At 44.1% G+C, this 16,279-nt stretch overlaps 1 protein-coding gene across 1 annotated transcript in view; it reads left to right on the top strand.

Moving 5' to 3' along the window:
• The window catches only part of CFAP92 (cilia and flagella associated protein 92 (putative)), a gene marked incomplete at both ends in the record, with an annotated part of 122,172 nt that overhangs the window by 44,118 nt on the left and 61,775 nt on the right, over positions 1 to 16,279 (top strand). The window contains 2 exons of the mRNA XM_082663545.1: positions 9,360 to 9,554; positions 10,152 to 10,449. Coding sequence (XP_082519671.1) covers positions 9,360 to 9,554; positions 10,152 to 10,449 — 493 coding nt within the window. The remainder of the gene's footprint in view (positions 1 to 9,359; positions 9,555 to 10,151; positions 10,450 to 16,279) is intronic.

Raw genomic sequence — 16,279 nt, 5'->3', positions numbered from 1 at the left:
TATCCTGCCACTTTACCAAATTCATTGATTAGCTCTAGTAGTTTTCTGGTGGCATTTTTAGGATTCTCTGTGTATAGTATCATGTCATCTGCAAACAGTGACAGTTTTACTTCTTCTTTTCCAATTTGTATTCCTCTTATTTCTTTTTCTTCTCTGATTGCCATGGCTAGGACTTCCAAAACTATCTTGAATAATAGTGGTGAGAGTGGACATTCTTGTCTCGTTCCTGATCTTAGAGGAAATGCTTTCAGTTTTTCACCATTGAGAATGATGCTGGCTGTGGGTTTGTTGTATATGGCCTTTATTATGTTGACGTAGGTTCCCTCTATGCCCACTTTCTGGAGGATTTTTATCATAAATGGGTGTTGAATTTTGTCAAAAGCTTTTTCTGCATCTATTGAGATGATCATCTGGTTTTTATTCTTCGATTTGTTAATATGGTGTATCACATTGATTGATTTGCATATATTGAAGAATCGTTGCATCCCTGAGATAAATCCCACTTGATCGTGGTGTATGATCCTTTTAATGTGTTGTTGGATTCTGTTTGCTAGTATTTTGTTGAGGATTTTTGCATCTGTATTCATCAGTGATATTGGTCTGTAATTTTCTTGTTTTCTAGTATCTTTCTCTGGTTTTAGTATCAGGGTGATGGTGGCCTCATAGAATGTGTTTGGGAGTGTTCTTTCCTCTGCAATTTTTGGAAGAGTTTGAGAAGGATGAGTGTTAGCTCTTCTCTAAATGTTTGATAGAATTTAACTGTGAAGCCATCTGGTCCTGGACTTTTGTTTGTTGGAAGATTTTTAATCACAATTTCGATTTCATTACTTGTTGTTGGTCTGTTCATATTTTCCGTTTCATCCTGGTTCAGTCTTGGAAGGTTATCCCTTTCTAAGAACTTGTCCATTTCTTCCAGGTTGTCCATTTTATTGGCATAGAGTTGCTTGTAGTAGTCTCTTAGGATGCTTTGTATTTCTGCGATGTCTGTTGTAACTTCTCCTTTTTCATTTCTAATTTTATTGATTCGAGTCCTCTCCCTCTTTTTCTTGATGAGTCTGGCTAATGGTTTATCAATTTTGTTTATCTTCTCAAAGAACCAGCTTTTAGTTTTATTGATCTTTGCTATTGTTTTCTTTGTTTCTATTTCATTTATTTCTGCTCTGGTCTTTATGATTTCTTTCCTTCTGCTAACTTTGGGTTTTGTTTGTTCTTCTTTCTCTAGTTCCTTTAGGTGTAAGTTTAGATTGTTTACTTGAGATTTTTCTTGTTTCTTGAGGTAGGCTTTTATAGCTATAAACGTCCCTCTTAGAACTGCTTTTGCTGCATCCCATAGGTTTTGGATTGTCGTGTTTTCATTGTCATTTGTCTCTCGGTATTTTTTGATTTCCTCTTTGATTTCCTCAGTGATCTCTTGGTTACTTAGTAATGTATTGTTTAGCCTCCACGTGTTTGTGTTTTTAACGTTTTTTTCCCTGTAACTCATTTCTAATCTCATAGTGTTGTGGTCAGAAAAGATGCTTGATATGATTTCAGTTTTCTTAAATTTCCTGAGGCTGGATTTGTGACCCAAGATATGGTCTATGCTGGAGAATGTTCCGTGTGCCCTTGAGAAGAAAGTGTAATTTGCTGTTTTTGGATGGAATGTCCTATAAATATCAATTAAATCTATCTGGTCTATTGTGTCATTTAAAGCTTCTGTTTCCTTATTTATTTTCATTTTGGATGATCTGTCCATTGGTGTAAGTGAGGTGTTAAAGTCCCCCACTATTATTGTGTTACTGTCAATTTCCTCTTTTATAGCTGTTAGCTATATATATATATATTTCCTCGATTTATATTCTGTCGATTTATAGCTGTTAGCAGTTGCCTTATGTATTGAGGTGCTTCTATATTGGGTGCATATATATTTATAATAGTTATATCTTCTTCTTGGATTGATCCCTTATCATTATGTAGTGTCCTTCCTTGTATCTTGTAACATTCTTTGTTTTAAAGTCTGTTTTATCTGATATGAGTATAGCTACTCCAGCTTTCTTTTGATTTCCATTTGCATGGAATATCTTTTTCCATCTCCTCACTTTCAGTCTGTATGTGTCCCTAGGTCTGAAGTGGGTCTCTTGTAGACAGCATATATATGGGTCTTGTTTTTGTATCCATTCAGCAAGCCCGTGTCTTTTGGTTGGAGCATTTAATTCATGTTTAAGGTAATTATCGATATGTATGTTCCTATGACCATTTTCTTAATTGTTAATGGGTTTGTTTTTGTAGGTCCTTTTCTTCTCTTGGGTTTCTCACTTAGAGAAGTTCCTTTAGCATTTGTTGTAAAGCTGGTTTGGTGGTGCTGAATTCTCTGAGCTTTTGCTTGTCTGTAAAGCTTTTGATTTCTCCCTTGAATCTGAATGAGATCCTTGCCGGGTAGAGTAATCTTGGTTTGTAGATTCTTCCGTTTCATTACTTTAAGTATATCATGCCACTCTCTTCTGGCTTGTTAGAGTTTCTGCTGAGAAATCAGTTGTTAACCTTATGGGAGTTCCCTTGTATGTCATTTTTCGTTTTTCCCTTGCTTTCAATAATTTTTCTTCATCTTTAATTTTTGCCAGTTTGATTACTGTGTGTCTCGGCATGTTTCTCCTTGGGTTTCTCCTGTATGGGACTTGCTGCGCTTCCTGGACTTGGGTGACTATTTCCTTTCCCATGTTAGGGAAGTTTTCAACTATAATCTCTTCAGTATTTTCTCTGGTCCTTTCTCTCTCTCTTCTCTTTCTGGGACCCCTATAATGCGAATGTTGTTGCGTTTAATGTTGTCCCAGAGGTCTCTTAGGCTGTCTTCATTTCTTTTCATTCTTTTTTCTTTAGTCTGTTCTGCAGCAGTGAATTTCACTATTCTGTCTTCCAGGTCACTTATCCATTCTTCTGCCTCAGTTATTCTGCTATTGATTCCTTCTAGTGTAGTTTTCATTTCAGTTATTGTATCGTTCATCTCTGTTTGTTCTTTAATGCTTCCAGGTCTTTGTTCAACATTTCTTGCGTCTTCTCGATCTCTGCCTCCATTCTTTTTCCGAGGTCCTGGATCATCTTCACTATGATGATTCTGAATTCTTTTTTTGAAAGGTTGCCTATCTCCACTTCATTTAGTTGGGTTTTTTTTGGGTTTTATCTTGTTCCTTCAATTGGTACATAGCCCTCTGCCTTTTCATCTTGTCTGTCTTTCTGTGAATGTGGTGTTTGTTCCACAGGCTGCAGGATTGTAGTTCTTCTTGCTTCTGCTCTGGTTTGCAATTTTAAAAGGTTTTTTTTTTTTTTGCTGTACGCAGGCCTCTCACTGTTGTGGCCTCTCCCGTTGCGGAGCACAGGCTCTGGACGTGCAGGCTCAGAGGCCATGGCTCACAGGCTCAGCCGCTCCGCGGCATGTGGGATCTTCCCGGACTGGGGCATGAACCATGTCCCCTGCATCAGCAGGTGGACTCTCAACCACTGCGCCACCAGGGAAGCCCGCCACCAATTTCTGTATGTTAATTTTGTATCCTGCTACCTTGTTGAATTAATTTATCAGTTCTAGTTGTTTTTGTGTGGTGTCTTCAGGGTTTTCTATATATAGTGTCATATCATCTACATATAATGACCATTTTACCTCTTCCCTTCTAATTTGGATACCTTTAATTTCTTTCTCTCATCTGATTGCTGTGGTTAGGAATTTCAATAGTATGTTGAAGAGAAGTGGTGAGAGTGGGCATGCTTGTCTTTTTCCAGATTTTAGGGGAAGGCTTTCAGCTTTTCACTATTGAGCATTAAATTGGCTGTAGGTTTGTTATAAATAGCTTTTACTATTTTGAGATATGTTCCCTCTAAATCCACTGTGGTAAGAGTTTTTTCGTGAATGGATGTCGAATTTTGTCAAATGCTTTTTCTGCATGTATTGAGATTATCATGTGGTTTTTGTCTTTTCTTTTGTTTATGTGGTGTTCTTGTCAAGGTATTTTTTGTCTTTTCTTTTGTTGTTGTGGTGTATCAGATTGATTGATTTGTGTATACTGAACCATCCTTGTGAACTTGGGATGAATCCCTCTTGGTCATGGTGTATGATCTTTTTTACGTGTTGTTAGATTTGGTTTGCAAATATTTTGTTGAGAATTTTTGCATCTATATTCATCAAAGATATTGGCCTGTAATTTTCTTTTTTTGGTGGTATCTTTGTCTGGTTTTGGTATCAGGGTGATTGTGGTTTCACAGAATGTCTTTGGGAGTGTTCCCTCCTCTTCAATCTTTTCGAAGAGTTTGAGAAGAATCTGTGTAAGTTCTTCTTTGTATGTTTGGTAGAATTCGCCTGTGAAGCCATGTGATCCTGGACTTCTTTTTGTAGGAAGTTTTTTATTACAGGTTTGATTTCACTTCTAGTGATTGGTCTGTAGAAATTATCTATTTCTTCTTGATTCAATTTTGGTGGGCTGTATGTTTCTAGACAATTCCATTTCTTCTAGGTTGCCAAATTTGTTGGCATATAATTGTTCATAGTATTCTCTCATGGTGTTTTGTATTTCTATGGTATCAGTTGAGATTTTTCCTTTCTCTTTTCTTATTTTGTTTATTTGGATTCTCTCTCTTCTTGGTGAGCCTGGCTAGAGGTTTGTCAATTTTGTTTACCCTTTCAAAGAACCAGCTTTTGGTTTTGTTGATTTTTTTTCTATTTTTTAAAAAAAAATCTCTACTTTATTTCCTCCCTGATCTCTATTATTTCCTTCCTTCTGCTGACTTTAGGTTTTGTTTGTTCTTCTTTGTCTAATTCTTTTAGGTGGTAGGTTAGGTTGTTCATTTGAGATTTTTCTTGTTTTTGATGAAGGCCTGTATTGCTATGAACTTTCCGCTAAGAACTGCTTTTGCTGTGTCCCATAGATTTTGTATGGTTATGTTTTCATTGTCCAGGAAGGTGGTGGCTGGGGCTCTCGCCCACTCCTGGCGCCTGGGCAGGTGCGTCAGTGGCCCATGACCAGTCTTGTTCAGGAGGGAGTTGGTGGAGGCTCACAACCACTCCTGCGTTCTGGGCAGGAGTTGGTGCAGTCCCTCAACCACTCCTAGGGTCTGGGAGGGTTTTAGTGGGGGATTGTGACCATTCCTGGCATCAGGGTGGATGGTGGTAGAGGTCTGTAACTGCCCCTGGAGCCTGGGCAGGCAGTGTCTTGCCCTCTGGGAGCACACATACATGGAAAAAAGGCTATAGTCTAGGTCCCACCTCTCCCCTCCTACACCACCCAAACAATGCTGACCGGCCTCTGAGGCAGCTCAGGCTTCCTCCGCTTATACCCCCAGCTGTGGTGGCACCGGATTCATCCCCCCGCCCCCAAGTCTGTCTCTACACAGCCAACCCCAGTCCTCTCCCTGGTTCTGATCTCTGGAGCCGAAGTTCCAGCACCCAGCCCCTGCCAGCACTGGGGATGCACATGTCAGGCTGGTGAGTGCAGGTCTGCGGTACTGACCATCTGTGCAGTTCTCCCTCTGCTCTGGCTGCCACGAACTGACTGCTGCATTCTTCTCAGAGGCTCTGAAGCTCCCCTTCTGTCCTGGCAGATCTCCCTGCCGGTGAGGGGGCTTCCCAGGGTGCATGAACCTTACCTCTTTCACAGCCCCCTCCCAGGGGTGCAGGTCCCATCCGGATACCTTTCTCACTTTCTTTTTCATTTTTCCTACCTGGTTACATGGAGATTTTCTTGCCCTTACAGCAGTCTGAAGTCTTCTGCCAGCGTTCAGTAGGTATTCTGTGAGAATCGTTCCACATGTAGATGTATTTTTGTTGTAGATGTGGGAGAGAGCGAGCTTTGTGTCCTACTACTCTGCCATCTTGATCAGTCTCATGTTTTCTGTTAGCAATTAACATCCTTTCTTTTCAACTGAAAGGAGTCCCTTTAACATTTTTATAAGGCCAGTTTAGTGGTGATGAACTCTGTTAGTTTTTCTTATCTGGAAAACTCTTTTATCTCTCCTTCAATTCTGAATGATAACTGCCGGGTAGAGTATTCTTTGTTGGAAGGTCTTTTCTTTTGGCGCTTTGAATATATCGTGCCACTCCCTTCTGGCCTGCAAAGTGTCTGCTTAAAAATCTGCTGATAGTCTTATGGGAGTTCCCTTGTGTGTAACAAGTTGTTTTTCTCTTGCTGCTTTTAAGCTTCTCTCCTTGTCGTTAGCTTTTGACCTTTTAATTATAGTGTGTTGGTGCGGGTCTCTGGGCTCATCTTATTTGGAATTCTGTTTTGATGTGGCTGGTTTCTCTTTTGCCCTATGTGAAGGGGTCATTCAGCTAGTTTTTAGTTTTTGTTTTTGTATCTTTCCCCCCAGAGGAAATTGTTCCCTATGGAGCTGTAGATTTGGTGTGTCCTTGGGAGGAGGATCTCCCTCCCAAGAAGATCTTCCCAAGGAAGATCTTCTGGATCTTCCTCCGTCACCATCTTGAACTGGAACCTAGGTTGAGTTTTTGTTGTGTTTCATTTAGCCTACATATATCCAATAGCTACAGCATCATTTGTTGAAAATATTATATTCCTTTACTGAACTGCTTTTGCATCTTTATAAAAAATCGGTTGGTCATAATTGTGTGGATCTATTTCTGGGTTCTCAATTCTGCTCCATTGATTTCTGTGTCTGTCCCTTCACCAATACTACAAAGTCTTGATTACCGTAGCTATATAATCAAAGTCAGGCCACTTTATTCTTTTTCAAAATTGTTTTTGTTGTTCTAGATCCTTTGCCTTTTCATATAAATTTTACAATATGCTGTATGTATCTACAAAACATCTTTCTAGAATGTTGATAGAAATTATGCTCAACCTATGTATCATTTGGAGAGAACTATTTGAGCTTTCCAATCCATGAATATTTATTTAGATTTCCACTTATTTAGATTTTTTAAAATTTTTAAAATTTTTAAAATTTCTTTCATCAGCATATTCAGCATACAAGTCCTGTACGTATTTGGTAGATTTATATCTAAGTATTTTACTTTTTGAGTGATTTTTAAATGGTTCTGTGTTTTTTAATTTCAGTTTCCAGCTGTGCATTGCTTGTATATAGAAAATACAATTGATTTTTCTATGTCGATTCTACAGCCTTGCTAAACTCACTTATTGGTTTGAGGAGTTCTGTTCGTTTGATTGATTGTTTCTGGTAGATTCCTTGGGATTTTCTACACTGACCAAGATGTCATCTGCAAATAGCAATAGTTTAATTCCTTCCTTTCCAGGCTGTATATCTTCATTTCCTTAGGGTGCTAGCTAAGACTTGAAGTACTATTTTATATAAGAGTTGTCACATCCTTGCTTTGTTTCTGGTCTTTGGTGGAAGGCAGTCTTTCCCCATTACGTGTAGGTTTTTTGTAGATGTCCTTTATCAACTTGAGGAAGTTCCACTTTATTCCTTATTCGCTGAGAGTTTCCTAATTTGCTGGCTCACACAGTTCACAAAAATCAATCCCAGACAGAGTAAAAGCTTATTTGAAATAATTATGGACTCACAATAAGTTGCAGAAATTATAGAGAGGTTCCAGGTACCCCAACACCCTGTCTCCCCCAGTGGTGACATCTGACATATTGATGGATGCAGTACAGTTAACTAGACCACAGTCGTCTGTTCTTACTCAGGTTTCACCAGAAATGTCTTGTTCGTTTTATTTTTCAGATTCCACACATAAGTGAGAACATACAGTATTTATCTTTCTCTGTTTGACTTATTTTACTAAGTTTAATACCTTCCAAGGTCCATCCATGTTGTTGCAAATGGCAAAATTTCATCCTCTTTAATGGCAGAGCAATATTCCACTGTATCTATATATCGTGTCTTCTTTATCCATTCATCTGCTGATGGGCACTTAGGTTGCTTACATATCTTGGCTGTTGTAAATTGGGGTGCATATATCTTTTCAAAGTATTGTTTTCATTTTCTTTGGATACATACCCAGGAGTTGAATTGTTGGATCATATGGTAGTTCTATTTTTAATTTGTTGAGGAACCTCCATACTGTTTTCCATAGTGGCTGCACCAGTTTACATTCCCACCAAGAGTGTAGGAGGGTTCCCTTTTCTTCACATCCTCACCAACACTTTATTTCTTGTCTTTTTGATGATAGCCATTCTGTGAGGTGATACGTCATTGTGGTTTTGATTTACATTTCCCTAATAATTAGTAATATTGAACATCTTTTCATGTACCTGTTTGCCATCTGTATGTCTTCTTTGGAAAAATGCCTATTCAGGTCTTCTGCCCATTTATTAATTGGGTTGTTCGTTTTTTTAACACTGAGTTGTAGGAGTTCTTTATATATTTTAGATATTAGCCCCATATCACATATCATGTGCCAATGTTCTCTCATTCAGTAGGTTGCCTTTACATTTTGTTGACGGTTTCCTTTGCGGTGCAAAAGCTTTTAAGTTTGATTAGGTCCCATTTGATTATTTTTGCTTTTGTTTCCCTTGCCTGATCCAAAAAATTATTGCTAAGACCAGTGTCAAAGAACATATTGCCTATGTTTTCTTCTAAGAGTTTCAGGTCTTATATTTAGGTCTGTAATCCATTTTGAGTTTATTTTATATATGGTATGAGAAAATGTTCTAATTTCATTCTTTGACACGTAGCTGTCTAGTTTTCCCAGCACCACTTATGTAAGAGACTGTCTTTTTCCCGTTGTATGTTCTCACCTTTCTTGTAGAAGAAAAATCTATTTTTAAAAAGTTGAATTGTAAAGCTTTTAGATAGTGCTACAGGAGGACATATTCATGACCTCAGAATAAAGAAAGACTTCTTGAGTAAGACAGAAGTAGAAAAAATAAAGGAAAAAATGACAGGTTTGGCTATATTAAAATTAGTAACTTCTCTTCACCCAAAGACCATAAAAATTGCGAAAAGAAAAGCCACAAACTGAGAAAAAAGTATTTGCAATGTATGGAGCTAGTATTCTGAGAGTACAGAAACGCCTGTGAATGAATGAGAAAACAGTAAAAACATCCCAGTGGAGGAATGGGCAGAAGACTTGAACAGGGACCCCCCACAAAGGGGAACCACCGCCACCCCAACACACAGACTCAGGGTGGGATGCACAGGCTCCGTGCGGATTCACCGGGTTCAGGAAGGTGGAGGAACCTGAGCCCAATACAGCGGGTGGCTCAAAGGTCGCGGGGGGGGGGGGGGGGGGGACGCAGAGTCGGTGGGAGGGGCGGGTCGGTAGGGGAGGGGGAGGAAACAGAGATGGGGCGGGGACAGCGAGACACAAGCAAGCGCAGGCCAGTGCCAGCGTTTCCACCACCAGTGGCCCTGGGAAAGTGCCGAGCTCTGTGGCGGGCAGAGCGGCAGCGGCGTGGGGCCCCTCTTTTTTCTTGCAGGGTCCCGCAGGCAGAGCCCGGCTCCTACAAGGCGCTCTACAACTCGCAGCTGCGCTTCCGCCGCCGCCTCTACGCAGACCTGGAGACCGTCCCGTACCACGTGCACCTGTCCCGGCCGCTGGCGCAGCTGATGAAGCACGCAGTGCTCTACGTGCGCAACACGGTGCCGCGGCAGGTCTTTCAGGCACTGAGCAGGTGCGGCCCGGCCCGTGCCCCGCCGTCCCGCACGCTCTGCCAGGGGGGCTTCGGAAGTGTGCGGCGGACAGAGGGCAGCCTAACCCGAACCACAGCTGTGCCTGCTGAATGTGTTTTTAAAAAGGGGGGGTTGGGGCGGGAGAGAGGGGGGCGTCCGCTCACCCTGGTGGGGGTGGGGGTGACTACTCAGTCCTCGAACTGTGCTGACATGAGGCTCTGTGCCTCATACCCTCTGCCTGGGCGGGAAGGAGCTCTGTGGTCCACACCCCCGACGGCCAGCCTGTCGAGGCCACTCCCTGGTGGGGTGTGGGTTGGTGCGAGGTAGGGAATAAGGCCATCGGGACCGAAAAATAATCAAAGCAGAAAGTGGGAAGCCTTTAACTGCGGGGGGACTGAGAGGGGAGAGGGAAGGGGACATCTCCCCACACCCCAACCCCGTGGGCTCAGCACGTGGCATCTAAGCTTCTCGTGCACGAGCTGGGTGACCCGGGATCAGCTCATCAACCTCTCTGTGTTTTCGTTTCCTCTCATAAAATGGAGACCGTCTGACCTGTCGTGCCGGGCAGGCAGGCTGAGTGGGCCTCTTCTGTGTTCCAGGATCTACTGCATCTGCCATTACAGCTCCAGGCTCAGGGAGGTGATCACCGGGGACCTGCTGCCCTCCTCCTCCATGATCAAGGGGCTGAGCCAGGAGTTTGGGCTGCCCATTTCCCCGGAAGATCTGACAGAGGGAAAACTGCTGGCTATGTCCCTTCCTCCTGCCCCCAATCTGGAGGACTTCCAGAGCCGGAATTCCACCCTCACTTCTGAGATCCAGGCCCACCAGGAGAAGTGCCTGCAGTGGCGGAACACCATGGTCCTGAAGAACAGAGACCAGAAGTACAGCCTGATCCAGGTAGGCGCTCCCACCCCCAGGCATCCCGGGCCTCCTGCGGCCTGTGTCTGTTTCCCTGGGCAGGGTTCCCAGGCGGGATGGGCAGGAGGTGCTGCCTGCAGGGCACAACTGTGCCAGGAGCTTTGCCTCCCAACCCTGGAGTATCTTGTCCTTCTTGAAAGGTGAAGAGGAACGCTCTTATGTGTAATTCCTTTCCCCTGGCCCTGGAGTTCATCTTAGAGAAAGAACTGTGTGTGTGTGTTAACATTTTGCTTAAGCTGCTGAAGGCATGGATGCCATATGATGTCCAAGCAACACAGGAGACAAACTAACCTGTGTGAGAAAATGTGCGTAGAGGGGAAGAGAACAGGAGACTGAGAAGCTGGTGAGGTGATGGAAGGTCAGGTGCATGTGGCCTGAATGGCCAAGGGCCTCCCTCAGCCCATACCAACCAAAAAGGCTTAAAAACGCCAACATCTGAGGTGTGCCTTGAACTCGTAGTGTGTATGAGTGAAGCCCACCCATGGGCTGTGTGGGTGAAGCCACTGCCTGGCCCTCCCACCCCAATCTCTAGTAAAAGTCGTCTTAGAAGTCTCTAAGTTTTATATATGTGCCTTCTTTATGAAAATCGACAAGGAGGTGGTGGTTTTTTTCTGTCAGTGATCAAGTTTTTAGCTTTCTCAAAAGAACCGGTTCTTTGATTTATCAATCAGTCTACTTTTCCTGCTTTCCTAATTCATTAACTTCAACTTTTACAATTTTATTTATTTATTTATTTTTGGCTGTGTTGGGTCTTCGTTGCTGTGTGGGCTTTCTCTAGTTGCGGTGAGCGGGGGCTACTCTTCGTTGTGGTGCGCGGGCTTCTCATTGTGGTGGCTTCTCTTGTTGCAGAGCATGGGCTCTAGGCACGCGGGCTTCAGTAGTTGTGGCATGTGGGCTCAGTAGTTGTAGCTCACGGGCTCTAGAGCACAGGCTCGGTAGTTGTGGTTCGCGGGCTCTAGAGCGCAGGCTCAGTAGTTGTGGTGCACGGGCTTAGTTGCTCCGCGGCATGTGGGATCTTCCTGGACCAGGGCTCGAACCCACGCCCCCTGCGTTGGCAGGTGGATTCTAAACTACTTTGCCACCAGGGAAGCCCCAGAAGTAGAATTTTTTTTCAATCTTTAAAATATATATATATATATATATATATATATATATTTATGGCTGCGTTGGGTCTTCGTTGCTGCACGTGGGCTTTCTCTAGTTGCGGCGAGCGGGCGCTACTCTTCGTTTCGGTGCACGGGCTTCTCACTGCGGTGGCCTGTCTTGTTGTGGAGCACAGGCTCTAGGCGTGTGGGCTCAGTAGTTCTGGCTCGCAGGCTGTAGAGCTCAGGCTCAGTAGTTGTGGCACACAGGCTTAGTTATTCCGTGGCACGTGGGATATTCCTGGACCAGGGCTCGAGCCCATATCCCGTGCATTGGCAGGTGGATTCTTACCCACTGCACCACCAGGGAAGCCACAGAAGTAGAATTTTTGGGTCATTTAATAAGTTTATGTTTAACATTTTAAGAAACTGTCAAGCAGTTTTTCACCATAGTTCCACCATTTTATGTCACCAAACACAATGCACGAGGGTTCCAGTTTCTCCACATCCTCACAAATGCTGGTTGCTGTCAATTTTTTTTTTTTTCTTTTGCGGTACGCAGCCATCTCACTGTTGTGGCCTCTCCCGTTGCGGAGCACAGACTCCAGACAAGCAGGCTCAGAGGCCATGGCTCACGGGCCCAGCCGCTCCACGGCATGTGGGACCTTCCCGAATAGGGGAACGAACCCGTGTCCCCTGCATCGGCAGGCAGACTCTCAACCACTGCGCCACCAGGGAAGCCCAGTGCGTGTTTGTTTTATATATGTGTTTATAGGTATTTTTCTGTGTATGTGTTCATGTGAACCGCCTAACTTATATCTCCTACCCCACTTTCTTTTTGGTAACCCTAGGTTTATTGAGAAAGTCGGTGACTCTCTTCCTGTTTAGTAAACTAGTTCAGTTGTATGTATGTTTCCCTTCCTCCTATAAGTGCTATTATATGCTGTGGGTCCTCCTCTGTCTGACTGACTTCACTCAGTGTTTGGGCATCCCGGGTCCATCCATGTTGCTTCTAATGGCATTATTTCATCCTTTATCCTGGCTGAGTAACGGTCCCTTGTATACACGTAGGACCTGCTGTTTATGTATTCATCACTCGCTGGCCTATTTGTTTCTGTGTCTTGGCGTTTGTAAATAGTGCCGCAAAGAACGTTGGGGTGCTTGTGTCTTTCTGAATTATGCATTTTCCCGAGTAATGCCCAGGAGTGGGCGTGCAGAAGTATAGGGTCGCTCTCTCTTTAGTTTTCTAGGAACTGGGATACAGTGCTTTCTAGTGGCGGTCACCAATGTACATTTCCACTCACCGAGTTGGAAGGTTCCCTTTTCTCCACGCTCATTCCCCATCGATTGTTTGTAGACTTTTTGATGCTGGCCATTCTTCCCGCTGTGAGGCGACGCCTCGTTACACGTTGGATTGGCATTTGTCAAATAATGAGTGATATGCATCTTGTCGTGGTGTGTATTTTTTTATTTTAAACAGTGTGAGTAAACTTTCCCTCTTCAAATTTGGCTTTTTGAGGGTGTGTGTGTTTCTAATTTATTTCTCGGTTGCCTAACCCAGGTGATTTTTGAGCACACGTGTCGTTAAAAGCCCCACAGGCTTCCTGAATATGATGTGCCCTTAAGCACCGGTTGTAAAGTTGTTGTTACGGGAAACGTCCACAAGGCGGCAGCATTTCTTCATGCCCAGCTCTGGTTCCTCGGCAACCAAAAGGTTTAGGGGGAGTCATGGTGCTGGGCTGTGAATTAGAGGGGAAGGTGCCAGAGGCAACACCCAAGGTCTTGTGTGTCACTACCTCTTCCCTGTTAAGCTTCACGCCCCCGAAAAGTCCAAACCCTGGCTAAAGCTGCGGGTGCTGCGGTGTGTAGGTGGGGTGACTCCTGGCAAGGAGGCCGGATGTGGGAAGCCCACCAGCAGCAGCCGTGGAGGCTCGGTCACGTTTTGAATCTCCTGCAGCCTAGATGGTCCCCCATGGTTGGGGTGCACTTGGCTTCCTTTTAGCTCTCGGAAGGCCCACCTAGGTTCTGAAGGTTTGGTTCCCCCCACAAAGGAAGAGACAGGACAGCTTTAAGGGGCTGCATCTGCAGGCACGTCCTCTTCACGTCTCTCGGCTCCACCTCAGTGCACCCTTGGGACCCCAGGCTGCTCAGGCTGCTGGGATGTGACACCAGCGCCTATCACCGGGGCCCGAGGCGAAAAGCATGCCCATTTCTTTCCTTTTACTTTCTTTTTCAGCTTAATTCTGATGGTATGTTGTACTGGAGTTGATTTCCAAAGTGGGGTTTGGTGTAGTGTACAGCAAGCTGATTCAGTTACACATGTAATACAGCTACTATTTTTCGGATTCCTTTTCCGTATAGGTTATTGCAGAACGTTGAATAGAGGTCCTGGTGTTGTACAGTAGTCCTTGTCGAGTGCGTGTTTTTTTAATATATGTATATATATATATATATATATGTTTATAGGTATTTTTCTGTGTATGTGTTCATGTGAAACGCCTAACTTATATCTCCTACCCCACTTTCTTTCTGGTAACCCTAGCTTTAATCTGAAAGTCGGTGACTCTGTTTCTGTTTGGTATACTAGTTCAGTTGTATGTAAGTTTCCCTTCCTGTTATAAGTGATATTATATGCTATGGGTCCTCCTCTGTCTGTCTGACTTCACTCAGTGTTTGGGCATCCCAGGTCCATCCACGTTGCTTCTGATGGCATTATTTCATTCTTTTTGCTGGCTGAGTAACAGTTCCTTGTATACACGTAGGACCTCCTGTTTATGTATTCATCAGTCGCTGGACTACTTGTTTGTGTGTCTTGGCGATTGTAAATAGTGCTGCAGTTAACGTTGGGGTGCTTGTGTCTTTTTGAATTATGGATTTTCCGGAGTAGCGCCCAGGAGTGGACATGCAGTAGTATAGGGTCGCTCTCTCCTTAGTTTTCTAGGAACTGGGATACAGTGCTTTCTAGTGGCGGTCACCAATGTACATTTCCACTCACCGAGTTGGAAGGTTCCCTTGTCTCCACGCTCATTCCCCATCGATTGTTTGTAGACTTTTTGATGCTGGCCATACCGCCTGCTGCGAGATGATGCCACTTTAAAATTTTGATATGCATTTCTCGGATAATCAGCGACTTTCTGCTTCCTGTCGTGGTCGGGGTTTTTCTTTTTAAACAGTGTGAGTAAACTTTCCCTCCTGAAATTTGGCTTCTTGAAAGTCTGTGTTTTTCGAATGTGTTTTCGGTTACCTAACCCAGGTCAATTTTGAAGACACGTGTTATTAAAAGCCCCACAGGCTCTGTGAGTATGAGGTGCCCTGAAGCACCGGTTGTAAAGTTGTTGTTCCGCGAAACGTCCACAAGGCGGCAGCATTTCTTCGTGGCCAGCTCTAGTTTGTTGGCAACCAAAAGCCTTAGGAAGAGTCATCTTACTAGGCTGTGAATTAGAGGGGAAGGTGCCAGAGGCAACACCCAAGGGCTTGTGTGTCACTACCTCTTCCCTGTTAAGCTTCACGCCCCCGAAAAGTCCAAACCCTGGCTAAAGCTGCGGGTGCTGCGGTGTGTAGGTGGGGTGACGCCTGACAAGGAGGCCGGATGTGGGAAGCCCACCAGCAGCAGCCGTGGAGGCTCGGTCACGTTTTGAATCTCCTGCAGCCTAGATGGTCCCCCATGGTTGGGGTGCACTTGGCTTCCTTTTAGCTCTCGGAAGGCCCACCTAGGTTCTGAAGGTTTGGTTCCCCCCAGAAAGGAAGAGACACGACAGCTTTAAGGGGCTGCATCTGCAGGCACGTCCTCTTCACGTCTCTCGGCTCCACCTCAGTGCACCCTTGGGACCCCAGGCTGCTCAGGTTGCTGGGATGTGACACCAGCGCCTATCACCGGGGCCCGAGGCGAAAAGCATGCCCGTTTCTTTCCTTTTACTTTCTTTTTCAGCTTAATTCTGATGGTATGTTGTACTGGAGTTGATTTCCAAAGTGGGGTTTGGTGTAGTGTACAGCAAGCTGATTCAGTTACACATGAAATATAGCTACTGTTTTTCGGATTCCTTTTCCGTATAGGTTATTGCAGAACGTTGAATAGAGGTCCTGGTGTTGTACAGTAGTCCTTGTCGAGTGCGTGTTTTATATATAAGTTTATAGGTATTTTTCTGTGTATGTGTTCATGTGAACCGCCTAACTTATATCTCCTACCCCACTTTCTTTTTGGTAACCCTAGGTTTATTGAGAAAGTCGGTGACTCTCTTCCTGTTTAGTAAACTAGTTCAGTTGTATGTATGTTTCCCTTCCTCCTATAAGTGCTATTATATGCTGTGGGTCCTCCTCTGTCTGACTGACTTCACTCAGTGTTTGGGCATCCCGGGTCCATCCATGTTGCTTCTAATGGCATTATTTCATCCTTTATCCTGGCTGAGTAACGGTCCCTTGTATACACGTAGGACCTGCTGTTTATGTATTCATCACTCGCTGGCCTATTTGTTTCTGTGTCTTGGCGTTTGTAAATAGTGCCGCAAAGAACGTTGGGGTGCTTGTGTCTTTCTGAATTATGCATTTTCCCGAGTAATGCCCAGGAGTGGGCGTGCAGAAGTAGAGGGTCGCTCTCTCTTTAGTTTTCTAGGAACTGGGATACAGTGCTTTCTAGTGGCGGTCACCAATGTACATTTCCACTCACCGAGTTGGAAGGTTCCCTTTTCTCCACGCTCATTCCCCATCGATTGTTTGTAGACTTTTTGATG

This window comes from Grampus griseus, assembly GCF_964374135.1.
Source record: "Grampus griseus genome assembly, chromosome: 10".
Lineage (NCBI taxonomy): Eukaryota > Metazoa > Chordata > Mammalia > Artiodactyla > Delphinidae > Grampus > Grampus griseus.
Note: the sequence above shows the minus strand (reverse complement) of the source record. Positions and strands in the feature narration are given on the sequence as shown.